The following is a 12,918-nucleotide window of genomic DNA, read 5'->3' on the forward strand; positions in this document are numbered from 1 at the left end:
CGGGTTGGAGAAGGAGGAAGGGGGAGCTAGAGAGGAGCTGCTGATAAAAATGGGGAGTCAGAAAAGGAGGTAGCTCGCCACGTATTCTTGTTAAATAGATGACTCAGTTTGTGGGTGTTATGCTTTAAATCACATTTGACAGGCAGCTGGAACTTAAAGTTGTAGCTCAAAGGACAGGTTGAATTAGCGGTATGGATTTGAGCCATTTGCTGAGAAATACAGATTAGATAAAACTTTGGGGAAGTCTTTTAGAGGGCAGGAGGGGAGAATTGGCCAAATCATCATCACAGCGGGAGGAATGTGATATAGTTCCTGTGAACTCTGTCTCTCTCCGGTACAGAGGGGTCTGAACTCGGGGAAGGTCCTTAGAAGGAAGGCTGCTGTGTAAGTGGGCACATAGGTGGCTAATGACTGTGCCAGCCCCATTCTGTCTTCCTCCAAATTGTTTTTATCATCCTGGCGTTCAGTCCCCATCAGCTGGGGTCCGTGTAAGATTCAGCCAATGAGAAAATGTTGAAGTGTGTCTTCTTGGGAGTTTAACATGAATTTTCACAGGGGGCTGAGAGAGTCCTCTGAGCTGGAAACCTCACGAATGTAGAACTGTCTCCATGCCCAGCGGGAGGGAAGTCTGGTGGCATCTGATCATTTCAGAGGCCCTTACGTCCAGGAGAAAAAGACTGAAAGGTGACAGTGGAGAGACAGCAGCCGGAGACCTGTGCGGGCCCAGGCAGGTGCAGCAGGGGTGGGACTTCTGGCCCAGGGGCTCCTGCTGTCACGGAAGGACTGGCCGTGGCCCTTGGTGAGGTAGGGCCATGTGTATGGCATAAGGCTGTGGCACATCCTGGGTCAAAGGACGCTCGGGCGCAGGGACATTTCTCCCTGGTGCCCCTCTGGATTCCCTTGTAAATCCTCTCCCACCCTACACGGCAGCAAGACAGACTCAGCTCCAGGTGCAGCTTTTCCAGGAGAAGTTTATTAGGAGGGCACTTAGAGGGGAAGAGGAGGACGGAGGGGACAGATCTTTAACAATATACAATGCTTAACCAGGTGCTCTGCTCTTACGATACAAAAGTTAGAAAAAAGCTAAAACACTATAAATACGTACATGCTTTTTACAAAGGTATTAAAAGGTCAGGCTGGCTGAGAAGTGAAGGTGATTGACTTCGTCCATGCTCTGTTCCTGTCCCGAGTCCCGACCTGAACAGCCTCGTTGCAGGAGGGGGAGGAAGGCGTCTCGGAGAAGGGGCTCCAGCCTTCCATGTGAAGTTCTCTCCCCGCCCCGGGCAGGCAGAGGCTCGGAGCTGCCTGCTGTCACACGCCTGGCGGGCCTGGGCTGGTGTGTCTGGATGCTGAGCCAACAAAAGCCGCTGCGCCCTCACCCCACATCGGAACTGGCAGTGCCTCCAGCTCTTCCCCGCCACTGGCTCTGGGAGGAGGGAGACCTTCCCAATTTTCTTCAAGAAAATTAAATAGTCGTCTTGAGTAGTTACTATATAAATATAAAACACCAGGATGCGAGAGTGTACATTACTTGAGCATAAAATCAATTACAGAATCACTGAGAATTTCTCGATCCAGTTTACACGATAGGCAAGTTTGTTTCTGCAGCGCTGGCTGGACGTCCGGTCCTTTCCACTGACAGACGCCCTTCCACCAGAGATGCCTCCTCTTCCTTTTTGATCCGTGTCCTCTGTAAATGTTTCTACTTTCCCACCCACTTGAGAAGCAGCTGATGCTCTTTAAAAGGGTGATGTACATGTTGAAGGCAGTTACTTGAAGGGATTCTGGAAGGGAACGTTTATGCCACACACAGAAAAATGGTACAGCTTAGAGTCCTCGTTGCAGATTTTGGGAAAACGCCTCCACTCTGCCACCTCACGTCACACAGTAAGGCACAGGGTCCAGAACGAAACTCATGCCCTCTGTTGTTGGAAACCCCTGGTAAATAGATCCGTGAGCTGTTTGCGGGTTCCTCTCCCTCCATCTTTTTCCGACTAGACAGCGTGGCCTAATGGGGCTCTCCCCCTGCGGAGACCTAAAGGGCAGCTAAGGATGAAGTCAGAGGGCTGCCTTCTCCCCAGACTGCTCATACATGCTGACATGCACACACTGCTTAAAAACCTGTTTCTGCGGTCTGAGGAAAAGCATTCAGCCTTGGAATCCATCCACACTCTAGGAAGTCAAGGGGAGATGGAGCAAGAAAAACTAAGCACGAGATGCGTGCTCCAGCTCATTCCAATACATTAACAAGGATTTTTTAAAAATCATGGTCAATAAAAAAGTACAGCACAGACAACATAAGGACAATGGGAAAGTCTGCCAGCAGCCTTGCCCTCATGTGTGTTCTAAGAGTCAAAAGTCCCTGCTCCTGACTCCAGGCTTGTCTCAAAATGTCAGGTCTGCAGCCTGCCGGGAAGCTGGCCAGCTGAGATGATGTTCCAGCACAGGCCTGTAACCAGAACCGCCGGGCGCAGGGAGGACCGAAGTTACTAAATAAAGTTTGGAAGGGGGAGGCGGGGAGAGGGAATAGAAGTTGGCTCCCGGAGGAGGTGCTGAGGCCCGCGCCCCAGGGCTAGCTCCTCGGGGCTGCAAGGTGAAGGCAACCTGGTGGGGAGCATGGACAACTGCACTGAACTCCCTAACAGCTACTGTCACCCTAGAACAGCCCGTTTCCTCTTGCGCCTTTCAACTGTCCCTTAAAAAAGTGTTTAAATGTATAAATGCCTTTCATACAACAGGACTTTAAAAATATAACTAGTTCTGTGACAAAGAAAGGACACTGTTATTACACATGCCCCAAAGCACCTGTGCGGCCTCTGTGACCTGAGCGGCCGGGCCCTACGCTCTAGGTAAAACCCGACCGCCTTCCGTGGTGCCAGAGGTGGCTTACCTGCATCTTCCTCATGCCGCCTCCCACAGGAGTCTAGTCTACAAAGAAAAAGGACCACGGACGTAGCTGTCAGAAAAACACACAGCATCCAGGGTTCTAAGGCACCATTCCAATACAGCCAAACGTGACTGTTCAATCGCCAAAACTTGGCCTGTACCTGAAGCTAAGTTGCCGAGTACCTACAGGACAGCGGGTGCCCGAGGAAGCCCTCACAGGGTCAGGCAGCAGGTGGAGAGTGCGGGCCCATGGCTTTTGGGAGAGGCCACAGTGGAATAACGCACACAAGTCAGACCTGACCTCGAGCATGGCTGTACATCCAGGGGGTTCGGACAGCCTCCTGCGCCGGTAAGCAGCGGTCCACAGATCCTCCCACACCAGGCACAGACGTCAGAGTGTGCGGCCCTCGGGTGGAATGAGGAGCTTTGCATTGTCTCTGGGTTCTGTCAACAGCCCCGTGAGAAGACTAGCAAGGGGCTGGCAAGGTGCTGCTCCCCGTCTGTCTCTTCCCGTGTCCGCGGGAGGTGTGGTGAGCAGCTCCTACTTGGAAACCTCAAGGCTGGAGCTTCGGAGGCGGAGGATCCTGCAGACGAGGCTCTGGCAAGCCTCCGACGTCGCCACGCAGCATCGGAAATGTCATCACATTTGGGGTCGATAACCTGCCAAAGTATGTACGTCTTTCCCTTCACCTGGAATTAAGACGGGACTTCCATAGGAAATCCCTTTATTTTTCCTGGTAGAAATTCATGCAAAAATACGGGATAAGTCATTTCGTATAAAAACAGCAGCAAAGAATAAAGTACCAATTGCAAGTAGCAATGCTGTCTGCTGTATTCTGCAAAAGGGCTTTTCTTTTTTCTTTCCAGTTGAAATAGTTCATAATACAGTTGAAATAATTCATAATAGTTTTCTCACTAACTTGAGTAGTACTTATTACACAATCTAACTGCTAGAGTTGTCGCTGATAATCCTCTACCCCAGGGGAAAGAGAACAGACCTCTTTGCACCGAGCCTGCAATTTTCAAAGGTGTAAAAAAAATGTCAATAGCCCTTTCATTTGCCTATGTTGGCCTGAGATTTCCCCTCCTGGTGAATCGCTTCTGTTTGTTTCAGCTTCCAAAACTGCTGGCAGGTGTCTCGTCAACAAAACCTGCCAAAGCTTCACCTTGGGGGAGATGTCGCCAGGTCCCTCTCTGGGCTCCAGTCAGTGCACCAGCCCAGGATTTAAGTATAAAACAAACATTTAAAGGGCACATGACAAAGTTCATTTAATTAATGCAATGGACTACACACACCAATGGCTGGACGCGCGATAATGTGAACTGAGCTCTTAGCCTGGGACCCACGCAGCGCAGTGCCGCCTTCACCGGAACACCATCACTCCACACCACGCCTTGCTTCCTGTGAATACTTCACGTAATTCAGACCTCAGATTCATGTGATAAACTATACATGGCATGTGCAGTGAGCCTCGGCAGATTCTTCTGACCGCTCCAAGTGAGAAAGGACACATGTAAGAGTGTTTTGAAAGAGGTCTCTCTCACCAGCTCTTCCCACTGCCCCTGCGTGGTCTGAACGCTGGCTCCACCAATCCGTTTGCTCTGAGAGGGAGGAGACCACAAGCCCTGCCCAGCCCCAAGTCCACCCAGTTCCCAGTGCAGGGTCTGTGGAGGGAGAGCTGGGGCTCTTGGTGCTCAGCTCAAGAGGCATTTGTCAAAAGCGCCAGAGGGTTGGGCATGGGGTTTGCTCACACCCCTGCAGGCTTGTCCCTACCTAGAACACCCAGGGTGAACTCCACACTCCGGTCCTGCACAGAGGGCCTTTGCCTGGTGACAGTGCCATCCCAGACTGCTGTCATTCAGAAGGAAGAGGGCCGGGGGCAGGTGGTGACGCTACCTGTTGGCTCAGCCACCAAAGCAGAAGGCATTTCTTGCCCTTCAAAATGGGGCCAGAGGGCAAATGTTGAGCAAACAGCTGTTCATAAAATCCATCTCTGGGTTTGCTTTTGTGTGTTGGAGAACAGGTTGGCACGCCACTTTGGTTGAGGGAGGAAAATGTCTTCTTCCTTGACAACGGTGAGTTGAGTCGAGTTCCAATTTCCTCCACCTCCTACGTGGCCATTTCCCCCAAGCCCGCCCTCCCCGTCACCCACCGTCTCTAAGACACACTGGAACAGCGGATGCTCGGGGAGCCCATCTGAGTGAGGACCTTGTCAAGCCACTGCAAAGGTCCGTTCAGGTGCAGCTCGATCCAGCAGGGGGTGCTGGTCACCGTTTGTCTCCTACAAGACATGGGGGAAGGGGGAGAGGAGGGAGATAATGAAAACGTCCAGAAGGACACACAGATCAGTACACCTTTTCCTACTTTGGTGGCAGTCTTCTCCCCAGAGTCAGATGTAGATCCTGCCCCGCCAGACCCAGAGCACCCTAGAGGAGGTGCGGAATCTGCCCCGCCAAACTCTTCCGGCCAAGGAGAGCTCTGAGTGAGTCGGGTTCTCCTGATGGGGAAGGAGATGGCCCTTAAAGAGTTAAGTGTGGCCAAACCCGGTTTGGCTCATTGGATAGAGCATCGGCCTTCGGACTGAAGGGTCCCGGGTTCCATTCCAGTCAAGGTCATGTACCTTGGTTGCGGGCACATCCCCAGTACGGGGTGTGCAAAAGGTAGCTGATCGATGATTCTCTCTCATCGATGTTTCTAACTCTCTATCCCTCTATCTTCCTCTCTGTAAAAAAATCAATAATATATATATATATATATATATATATATATATATATATATATATATATATATTTATTTTTAAAAGAGTTAAGTGTGGAAGGCAAATTCCAGGGCACCCCAGAGGCCCACCCATAGCGTGTGAGGGGCCCCCCCAACAGCCTTCAGCCTGAGCAAAGGTCTCCCCGGGTCCCCTCTGTCCTGAATGGGCGCCTCGGTTGCCCACGTCCGGCCCCGGCCCAGCCCCGGCTGGCCGCGATGATGTGTGTCTGTCTGATTGAGGGGTGTTTTTTACAAAGCGCCGACAGAGTCCGCATGCCGCCGGCTCCCAGTGTGCTGATATAATTCCCATCTAGGGCCTTATTTTGGAAAATCTTACCAGCAGCGCGAGCCATGAAACAATTACTGGAAAAAACCAGGGCGCACCACACGTTTCTTCCCCCCAGAGCACTTCGTCTGCATCCAGGCTGGCCGGTGACGCCGCCGCAGGCGCGCTCCCAAAGCCTCCGCCAGGCAAAGGCTATCGGCTGCCGGCGCCCTGCCAGCTGGAGGTGAGAGCCTGGGCCCGGCCTGCTCTGGGCCATCTCACAGAGGGAAGGCATGAAACCCTACCCTCCTTGGCCCGGGAGGCAGCAGGAGGGCAAGGCTGTTCTGGGAAGGGGCCGCACCCACCAGTTAGGCCGCCCTGCGGTGCTGCCAGGTGGCAGTGACGTGGTGGGCCGCCCGGGACTGGGTGTGCTGGCACCGCGTCCAGCGCGGTGACACAGTGCCCCCAGAGAATGGCTCCGCCACCAAGGGGCCTCTTCCCAGCACTTGAAGCCGAGGGCGGAGGTGCCACGCCAAGTCAAGGGCCGCTGGCCTCCGGGCACCGCCCTCCTTGCCTCACCCCAGGGGAGGGCGAGAAAGGAGCTCGCCCACTCACCATGGGTGCCTGCCTGACCTGGGGGCCTGCGGGTGGGCCTTGGGGCTGCCGTCTGATGTCGGAAGAGCAGACGGACCCCCCTCTGGTTCTTTCCCATTGGGCCCATCTTTACACGTTTCCCTTCCCCAGTAAAACAGATGTATTACTTTTCTAACCTTCCAATTCTCGGTCCCCAAGCGATGTTAGCCAGGGCTAAAAGGTGAGCTAAAAGGTCCCTTGGGCGAGGCCTCTGGGCCTGGGCTAATCTCAGGTCATTACAAGTGTGTGGAGAGTGCTCCTGGGGCCTGACCCCTTTAATTGCTCCATTGGCCGCTCCTGGGTTTCAGGGAGACCCCCGCAGACCGAGGCGCCATGTTCCCTGGCACGGAGGGGCTCCCAGGGAACAGCAGCTAGAAAATGGGAGAGGAAGATTTCACGGACCCAAATCCTCTAATGAGAATCTGACTTTCCATAAGTCATGCTCATCTGGATTTCATTATAAACGGTGGCCCGGAGCCAATACTGAAATGGGTTTGGCTTGGGTGCAGAATGACTGCAAAACAAAATGGATTCCAAACATCTGGAAAAATGAAGAGACGGGGAGTAACTTGCAAGGCGCTGGCTCCTGCTGATGTGTGGGTACCTCTGCGTCTGCCTCTGGAGCTGGGGGCGAGTGACGGGGGGCGGGGGGGGGGGGAGCAGGAGGAGCGGTCCGCAGCCCTGCCTCTCAGGAGACTCCTGTCCAGGTGTGAACGAGAAGGGCCTGGATTCTCTGAGCCCAAACCCAAGGGATCTGAGAGCCTCCGCAGAGCAGACCAGGGCAGCCCCGGCCTGTGTTAGGTGAAAGCAGTATCTGAAATTCTGAGAGACACCATTTCTCTTCTGAGCAAGTCAGCTTTGTTCCTCCATGACTACCCAGATGTCCTGCTTCTCAGTTATTTAATGTCCCAGGTGCTCAGGGTCACCAAGTCAGAGATGGAGCCACAGAGGCTGGAGGGAACAAGGAGATGAAAAGGTGACTCCCTGGAGAGGTCCTGCTAGACCATCTGCCCGAAATGAACCAGGAAGCCAGGAGGGTGCCACCTGGGGTCAGCCCTTCCATGAACCATGTGGCTTTGGGCGAGTCATTTTCCGTCCCCAGGCCTCAGCTACCTCCACCACATAGCCTGCCAACGCAGGGTCCAGGCCCGGGGGAGTGTGAGGTGGCGAGGAGCACGTGTGTCTGAGGCCCTGGGCCAGCACAGCTCCGCTCTTATCAGCCTGCAGGCCGTGGCCTCTCTGATCGCCGCCTCTGTCCTTGGGGCGAGGGCTGGCCTGGCTCTGCTCTGAGGGGGCCCTGCTCTCCTGTGCGGAGGCCCCCGTCGTCCTTGGGCCCCGGGACACGCGCCCCCCAGTGCTGACCTGTACTCGGCTCCCCAGCCTTTGACGAAGCTCATGCGAATGGTGCACATGCGTGTCAGCTGGTAGACGGCCTCGAAGCCCTGGTTGACAGACTGAGCCAGGAGGGCAGCGAACTCCTGGTTGTTGAAGATCTTCAGGTTGCACCCTGCCAACAGAACAAAAACGGTGCTGAGGCCGAGACCGGTTTGGCTCAGTGGATAGAGCGCCAGCCTGCGGATTGAAAGGTCCCAGGTTCGATTCCAGTCAAGGGCATGTACCTTGGTTGCGGGCACATCCCCAATAGGGGGCGTGCAAGAGGCAGCTGATCGATGATTCTCTCTCATCGATGTTTCTAACTCTCTATCCCTCTCTCTTCCTCTCTGTTAAAAATCAATAAAATATATTAAAAAAAAAAAAAAAAAAAAAAAAAACGGTGGTGAGGATGAAGGGCGGGCATGTCCAGTGCTCCCCTCCTGGCTGAAACCACCCTGGGTCACCCGAAGGTCCTAACTCGACCCTCCTCCACGCTCGGCACCCTGCCCTGAAGCCGTGCCACCTCCATGGGGAAACTCCGGCACAGGTGAGGGGGAGCATGAAACACTGGCCTGCAAGCCCCTTCCATGGGGGAAGGCAGGACAGAGGGCCACCAGGAACAGAGGGGAGGGCTTGGAGAGGGGCCCTGCCCTGGGCTAAGGAACAGAGACGAGGGACCTGAGCCCGGATGCCCACGGCTCTGTGGGGTCTGGCCGACCACCTGGGGAAAATGACTCCTTGTCATTCGACAGAGGGATCCAGCGGAGACAGGCCAGCTGAAAGCTACGCCTGCCATCCCATCCCAGAACTCATCCTGGGTCCCAAGGCGCCTCCCGCCAGCTCCTCTGCGTCCACCTCACGTGGGGCCAGAAGGGAGGGAGTGCTCTGGGCCCCATTTTGGCCTCGGGCAGCAGGCTGGGTCAGGGTGACATTCACAGCTAAGTGAAGGTGTGTGTCTAAGTCTGCAGTCAGTAAAACTAGAGACAGGCACAAATAAAGTTTATGGCAAAGATCTCGTTTGAAGTCCTGCTGCCTGAGTGCCAGGAATGTGTTCACCAGAAAAAAACACACAAAGACAAAAGCACATGTTGGAGGTGCCAGAAAGGTGGGCTGAGGTGACACTGGTGAACGGGGCCACAGGAGGCTCCTCAGCTTGCCATGTGACTCTGGGCTGATCACCTTCTCTTTGTAAGCGGGCGCCTCCTTTATAAAACGAGGGGCTGGCCTCAGAGGACCCTGAGCAAGCGCTGGCATTCTATGAGCGAGCAAACACCACCACGGCCAACCCAGCCCTCGCTGCACAGATCGGGGGAGGGGGAGGGGGGGCTGGTGAGGAGAGTTGGCGGAATGCCAAGAATGCAACCCCGCTTCCTCCTCTAGCTCTCTCCACGGGGGGTGTGTGTGTGTGTGTGTGTGTGAGTGTGTGTGTGTGTGTGTGTGTGTGGTGAGGTAGGGCCAAAGTAGGCTCCAGATGAGCTGAGCCAAACAGAGGAGCATGAGGCTCGAAGGTCACGCAGTCAGTCCTGGGTCCACCTGGCTCAGCCACTGACTAGCTGTGCATTTTAGGCAGGTGGCTTAACCTCTCTGAACGGGTCTCCTCCATATGCCTCCTCACCAGAAGAACCAGAACAACTGGGGAAGACTGACAGCAGAGATAGAAATGGACTCTGTCGACACAACCACACCACGCTCTGGGATCGCAGAGCACTTATCATTTCACAGTCTCTGGGTCCCAGCATTGGCTTTGCCCAGGACCCAGGGTTCCACTCTCATCTGCTCCTCAGTGGGCAGGAAAAGACAAGCCACGCCTGCCTCAGTCTTCGGCCTGACCAGGACCGGCTGGTCACAGCTCACGCTTTGTGGGCTGTGTGCCCCGTGAAAAGTGGGCTTTGGCTGGGGCCGTCTGCCTCCCTGTTCTAAGGAGGCCTTGGCCGGGATCAGCCTCCTGCCTGGTCTTGCTCCCCAGGCCCAGGCCTGACCAAGCCACCCTGTGGGGGACACAGCTTGATACCCCTTCTTGGGGTACAGGTGGGATTCATCAGCCCTGCGCAGAAAACCCTCAACAGGCCCCAGCTGGTTTGGCTCAATGGCTAGAGCATCGGCCTGTGGACTGAAGGGTCCCGGGTTTGATTCCAGTCAAGGGCACATGCCCTTGGGTCAGATCAGACCAGGTTGCAGGCTCCATCCCCAGTAGGGGGCATGCAGGAGGCAGCCTATCAATGATTCTCTCTCATCATCGATGTTTCTATCTTCCTCTCTGAAATCAATAAAAATACAGTAAAAAAGAAAGAATTCCCTCAGCAGTTCCCCAGAATAAAAGCAAAACTTTTATGTCCTTCCATGGCGGGGTCCCCTCATGCTTTCTAAACATCTCTCCTGTCTTCTACACGGCCTCGCCTCCAGCCAGGCGCTGCCCCTGTGTGCCTACCCTCCCCCCCTCAGCCTGGAACCCCTCACCATCCTCCCCACCCCCATCGCCCCGTGCCTACGCCTCTCCTCCCCGAGGGCGTCCCTGATCCACACCCACAGTTAAATGCTTGTCCTGCTCTTGCACACTCGGCTGGTGGGAAAGGTCCGTGGAGACGGCAGCAGGGCCCTGCACCCACCGTGCCCTGCAGCACCACCTGCTGTGCCTGCTGTGGAAGGAAGGGAGGAAGGAAGGGGAAGCCCGAGCATCCACACACACAGGGCCCTGAGCAGGTCCCTCCGATGCTGTGTCTGCTCCCTGGAGGGCCAGGGAGAGCAGAAGGGGAGGCTCAGAGCAAACCCAGATGGAGCACCTGCAGGTTGGCATGCCAACCACGAGGAGGAGAAAGCATCAGGAAAACAGCAACCCAGGCACGTGCCAGGGGGAGAGGAGCTCAGAGAGAGGGCGTGTGCGGGCGCGGTCACCTGGTGGGATCTTGCAGACGGTGGCGGGGTGCCAGCCATAGCGCTGGTTACAGTTGGGGGACTGCACGAAGATGGCGCTGTCGCTGAGGCACTCGGCGAAGACCTCCCCTCCGATGTAGTACAGCCGCACGCCTCGCCCTGCAGAGACGCGGGTCAGACCAGACCAGGGTGCCCGGCCCCGCACGGTGGCCCAGGGCCGGCTGGGCTGGCACAGGGGCAGAGCCAGCGAGGCTCCCGGTTCCTCCCAGCTTCACCGGGCACAGGGGACCCATGGCACAAACCTAACCCACCTGAGGGGGCCTGAGGGGTGACAGATGATGAGAGAGGGGCCTGGGGGAAGCCTCATTCGGTCTCTGCCACCGACCAGCCACAGCCTCAGTGACTTACTCCCAGCTCTGAGCCTCAGCTCAGATGGGGACAGGGGTGCTGTGAGCCACTGTAAGTAAGCGACATCTGATTTCTGCGACTAGTGCCCTCCCCTCCAAGATCCAGAACTCTGTTCAGTAAACCTACAGAGCCCCCTCCCGAGGCAGCAGACACCAGGAGCCCTTCACAGCAGGAGAGACTCACTGCCACCCTATACCTTTCTCCCCTCAGCGCAGTTCTCAAGAGCATTCGTAGGTTTATATCATTTACCGCTCCTTCATCTCCTAAATCCACTCCAGATGGACAGAAATTATTTTTAAATTGGCTCTGCAATCCAAGCAGTTACGTAAACACTGACAATGAGTTCCCCATGCAGCCTGGGGGGGGGGGGGGGGGGGCGGGGGGGAGGGGGTAGTGGTGCTCCCCTCTCCTGCAGGGAAGGGCTCCATTTAGCTCCTAGGGCTGGAAAACGGAGCCAGACTACAGGCACAACGTCAAGTGGGATGGAAACCAGACAATGAACTGAGGGGCCATTGGAGGTCCTCCTGTCTCCTCACCCATTACTGGCCCATCCCCCATCACTACCATCCCTTCTTGGTTCAATGTTATAGGACAGACTTGGGGTTCTCAAGGAAGAACCTCTGTGCATGCCCATCAAGAGCGGGAGGCAGTCCTGGTCGAGTAGCTGTCTCGTACACAAAAGTTGTCAGTTCAATCCCTGGTTGGGACACATACAGGACGCAAATGATCAATGTTTCTCTCTCGCATCAATGTTTCTCTCCCCTCCTCCTCCTCCTCCTTCTTTCTCTCTCTCTCTCTCTCTCTCTCTCTCTCAAAAATAAAAAAAAAAATATCCTTGGGCCAGGCCAGTGAGCTCAGTGGTTGAACGTTGACCTACGAACCAGAAAATCACGGTTTGATTCCTGGCCAGGGCATGCCTGGGCTGCAGGCTCAATCCCCAGTGGGGGGCATACAGGAGGCAGCTGATCAATGATTCTCTCTCATCATGGATGTTTTGATCTCTCTTTCCCTCTCCTTTCCTCTCTGAAAGGATATATACATGTATCCTTGTGTGAGGATTAAAAATAAAAATAAAATAAAAAAAGGTGGGAGGCAGAAGGGGAGGTGAGCAGCCCCAGACCGAGAGAACAAAAATATTTTGTTAGGGTAATTTCTAAAAGGTTTTTTTAAATATAGAAAAACATAAAGAGAAATCAGCCACTCCCAAGATCAGGATCCTTTTTTAAGTAAAGTTACGGGAGGCCATGTGGGAAGGACGCAGGCTCAGGGGCGGGGGCTGCCTGTCACTGACTGTGTCACACGTGCTGTCTGGCCCCTGCACGGCTCTGCCCCTTCCGAGCAGCAGATTATTCCCTGAAAATGAGCACCCATGGCTTCCAAACTTTTCTTCTCTCAACTACACAATCCTCTCTTCACACGGTAATGCCTAAGGCCTAACACACCAGCAGCGGTGCTCTGGCCCACGTGGGCCTGGCCCCGCTGCCCTGCCCAGTCTCCAGCTTTGCCCTGGAGCCCCTCTACCAGCCCTGGGGGCTGCGATGCTGCCAGAGAACACCCCTGCACCCACTGCTGTGCCAAGCATGTCCGACTTCGCTTCTACGGCCCTTCTAAGCGACTCTGGGTCACAGAATTATGACTATCCTTAGTGTGACATTTTTATGAGCAAACCAAGTGATAAATACAAAGGCTTCACCGTCCCTAACCTAAGTAATCTTTTCCCAT

At 54.9% G+C, this 12,918-nt stretch overlaps 1 protein-coding gene across 2 annotated transcripts in view; it reads right to left on the reverse strand.

Moving 5' to 3' along the window:
* Positions 1–951: 951 nt before the first annotated feature.
* The window catches only part of SMAD3 (SMAD family member 3), a 120,778-nt gene continuing 108,811 nt past the window's right edge, over positions 952–12,918 (reverse strand). For both annotated transcript variants that reach the window (XM_084887531.1, XM_084887532.1), the window contains exons 7-9: positions 10,810–10,947; positions 7,906–8,050; positions 952–5,168 (exon numbers count right to left, since the gene is read on the reverse strand). In XM_084887531.1, the coding sequence (XP_084743657.1) occupies positions 5,045–5,168; positions 7,906–8,050; positions 10,810–10,947 (407 nt within the window). In that variant the 3' untranslated portion in view covers positions 952–5,044. The remainder of the gene's footprint in view (positions 5,169–7,905; positions 8,051–10,809; positions 10,948–12,918) is intronic.

Source organism: Pipistrellus hanaki (genome assembly GCF_964339955.1).
Source record: "Pipistrellus hanaki genome assembly, chromosome: 1".
Classification (NCBI taxonomy): Eukaryota; Metazoa; Chordata; class Mammalia; order Chiroptera; family Vespertilionidae; genus Pipistrellus; species Pipistrellus hanaki.